At 44.6% G+C, this 3,830-nt stretch overlaps 1 protein-coding gene across 2 annotated transcripts in view; it reads left to right on the top strand.

Moving 5' to 3' along the window:
- Positions 1-3,830, top strand: part of SLC37A2 (solute carrier family 37 member 2) — a 65,482-nt gene that overhangs the window by 31,243 nt on the left and 30,409 nt on the right. For both annotated transcript variants that reach the window (XM_018564979.1, XM_018564978.1), the window contains exons 9-11: positions 1,347-1,508; positions 2,653-2,743; positions 3,544-3,606. In XM_018564979.1, the coding sequence (XP_018420481.1) occupies positions 1,347-1,508; positions 2,653-2,743; positions 3,544-3,606 (316 nt within the window). The remainder of the gene's footprint in view (positions 1-1,346; positions 1,509-2,652; positions 2,744-3,543; positions 3,607-3,830) is intronic.

Genomic DNA, 3,830 nt, shown 5'->3' with positions numbered 1-3,830 from the left:
TTGGCCTCTAATGTAAGGGGCATATTTCCCCACTGACCTCCAAAGAATTGGTTTTGACAGGGATTCCCTGAGACCTGAACATTATTTCAAGGGTTCCTTTTTGGAGTAAAAAGTTATATAAATAATGAGATGCAGTCATTGTACAAAATGCCTTTCTGAGAAGCCTCTTATTGAACTAACCCTTTCTTCCATACTTCACTAGAGGTGCCAGAGTAGTGAAACTCATGTTCCATGTCACTATGTGTGATGGAGAATGGCAGCTTCCATCAAAGGATCTTTTTGATCAGTATTTGGCATGATGACAAGAGAACAGCTTTTGTTATTCCCATTTATCGAATGGTGAATCATGGGCCGGCTTTAGAGAGTTGTGAAGCATCACTTTTGAGTAATCTGCTTTCTAGACAAAATTAGAAGTGCTCGTCAACACCAAGATGGTTGATGTTAGATCCCAGTTGGTAATTGATTTTAGATCCCAGTTGGTAATTGATTTTAGATCCCAGTTGGGAATTGATGTTAGATCCCAGTTGGGAATTGATGTTAGATCCCAGTTGGGAATTGATGTTAGATCCCAGTTGGGAATTGATGTTAGATCCCAGTTGGTAATTGATGTTAGATCCCAGTTGGTAAGGTATGTTAGATCCCAGTTGGTAATGTATGTTAGATCCCAGTTGGTAATGTATGTTAGATCCCAGTTGGTAATGTATGTTAGATCCCAGTTGGTAATGTATGTTAGATCCCAGTTGGTAATGTATGTTAGATCCCAGTTGGTAATGTATGTTAGATCCCAGTTGGGAATTGATGTTAGATCCCAGTTGGGAATTGATGTTAGATCCCAGTTGGGAATTGATGTTAGATCCCAGTTGGTAATTGATGTTAGATCCCAGTTGGTAATTGATGTTAGACCCCAGTTGGCAATTGATGTTAGACCCCAGTTGGGAATTGATGTTAGATCCCATTTGGGAATTGATGTTAGATCGCAGTTGGGAATTGATGTTGGATCCCAGTTGGTAATTACTGTGGACTATCATGGAGTAAAGAATGGCCTTTAAGGTTGCAGCATTGTGCTCCATTTGTGCATTGCACTGATGAGCATTTGTTTCTTTTTCCCTCAGAACTTAAATGATCTTCTAAAAACAAAGTTAAATATTGTCAGGGAGCATATTAATCTTTTTGTCATTACGGAGGAGCTGGCCAGTCTTATAATACTATCACTGTAGAATCTGCGTGTCGTCACTTTGTATCATACACTGAAATGCCTGGGAACACTCCCATTGGTTCTAGGATGACAGACATGTATGACCTCACTAGTCTCGTATATCCCATATTGTCATGTTTTCTGATTGTAGGATGAAGAGAAGGACGAACTGGACAACATCCAGGTCATGAACAGCAGCACAGAGAACATATTTAAGACACAAGCTGGAGCAGACCTGGAGGAGTCTGGGAATCCCCAAGAGACGACTGAACACCCGCAGGCCATCAGCTTCTGTGGGGCGCTCAGGATCCCGGTAAGAAGGACCCCGTATCTAAATAAATCTTTGGGGGTGCAACAGTGCTGGACAGGATTTAGGGTTCTCTCTGGTGAACGATTGATGGGACCTTGTGGGGCTCCCTGGCTGCTCGGGTCCTGGAGGTACAGGGCAGAGTGCTGGTTCCTCAGGCTGGAAACTCCTGAGGAGCATTGAGGAGAACCTCAAGTGAAGCGTTGTATTTGTAAATTAAAATTGGTGATTGGTTAAATGGATGCCTCTAATGCATTTCACCCGTATCATAAGGCAGTTTTCACCCCCCTCCTTGTATTTTTTAAAATTTGTGAATGTGTAGAAATTCTACTTATTCAGAAACCTGTTTCTGTCCCCTGCTCCCCCTTGCAGACCAAGGCGGGTAAATAATGTATCTATTGATCTTTTTGTTATCTCCTACACTGAGTTGGAGACTTTTATATTGTGTGTTGCTGCTGCTGAGAGAAATGTGTCCTCCTAACTAGCTGAGAAGCAGAAATCCCGCAGAGCAAAGACTCATTCTCATTGATCACATGACCGAGGAGCCATGGCAGGGGCTGATAAGACTTGCAGAGACTCAACCAAGTAATAAGGGAAACTTACTTTAAAGGAGAACTATGAGGGGAGTGATTTTCACTCAACCTCATAGTTCGAGCTGACGTGTGACAATGAGACTGTCACAGGTCGGCTCAATAGTTTGGGAAGTGAGCGATTACATACCGTTGCTCGCTCACTTCTCGATCATGTCTCTGCAGAGAGCCGTGACTGACGCTCACGGCTCCCTGCAGGGATTCCCCCCGCTCCGATCCTCCAGCGCTGACTGGAGGAACGGACGGGGGAGGGGCGGCTACAGCTGGCTCTAGATAGGCAGAGCCAGCTGTCAGTCACGCAGCTGGGTGGATCTCGACAGTAATGTCGGGATCCGTCCCGGGTGCCGCGGTCTCGGTATACAGCGAGCTGTAGCTCCCTATATACTGAGCTTAGGGTGACGGGAGGACGCTAGTTTGTGTCCTCCCATGACCTTTAGGAGAACTATGGGGAAAAACACTGACCCCATAGTTCTCCTTTTAATGCATGTGTCAGTTATGTTCCATCTATGAGGTTCTCTACATTCTCTGATCTAATTCGAGGCAACCTTTTTTCTTTTCAGGGTGTTGTGGAATTCTCGCTGTGTCTGCTGTTTGCAAAGCTTGTCAGCTACACTTTCCTCTACTGGCTCCCTCTCTATATAGCGAATGTCGGTAAGATCCCGTGTAGTGTTATTGGAGGGCTATCACACAGGGGATTGTTTTCTCCTGTGTGATAGCAATAAAGTTAGGTGGGGAAAAAAATGTAATTGATTAAAAAAAAAAAAAAATAATATTAAATAAAAAAATGTAAAGGTGATTAAAAAGTAAAAAATAAATAGAAACAAATTATTTGAACATATATCGGCGTTCGCTCACCTCTCGATCCTGTCACGGCTCTCTGCCGTGACATGGGGAGGGGCTGGATTCCCCCTCCCCGCTCCGATCGGCCAGCGCTGACTGGCGGAACGGACGGGGGAGGGGGCGGGTACAGCTGGCTCTGCCTCTAGATAGGCAGAGCCGGCTGTCACTCACGCAGCTGGGCGGATCTCGACATCGATGTTGGGATCCGCTCCGGCTGCGGCGTCTCAGTATACCGCGAGCTGTAGCTCCCTATATACTGAGCCTAGGGTGACGGGAGGACGCTAGTTTGTGTCCTCACGTTACCCTAAGGAGAACTATGGGGAAAAGCCCTGACCCTATACTTCTCCTTTTAAGTAGCCTTAAAATATGTATTGCTCCTGACCATTTTATCAGCGCTTTGTACCATGAATAATGACATCTTACAAACTGTAAAATCCCAGGAGATGGATTAGAATGGAATGTCTTGGTGGCTTTTTTTACAAGGATGCCGGCTGCATTTCTGATGTACAAGCAGCTGCTAGAGGGAGAGCGCACAAATCTGCATATGAAATGCCATCAGGAAATACGATGTATTGGTTTTCTTATAATGTTTTGTTTCCTTTGTATTCTAGCTCACTTTGATCCCAAAACAGCAGGAGACATGTCCACTTTGTTTGATGCTGGTGGCATTGTAGGTAAGACCTTTCTGATCCTTTGCTTCAACTTAAAAACCCCAAATAGCTGCCCCACACTCAGATCATTAAAGAATATCTAAACCCAACTCCTTAGATGTGATGGCGGCATTAGATTTCTCTTTTCAGACTTGTTTCTCCTTTTTCTTTCACCTGATGACCCTGCCAGTAACACACTTCCTAACCTAGGGTGACAACACCCAGTGTGTGTGTATGTATGGATGTGT

Source organism: Nanorana parkeri, unplaced genomic scaffold (assembly GCF_000935625.1).
Source record: "Nanorana parkeri isolate BGI_ZX_2015 unplaced genomic scaffold, ASM93562v1 scaffold802, whole genome shotgun sequence".
NCBI lineage: Eukaryota > Metazoa > Chordata > Amphibia > Anura > Dicroglossidae > Nanorana > Nanorana parkeri.
The sequence above is the reverse complement of the archived record's forward strand: the minus strand, read 5'-3'. Positions and strand labels throughout refer to the sequence as shown.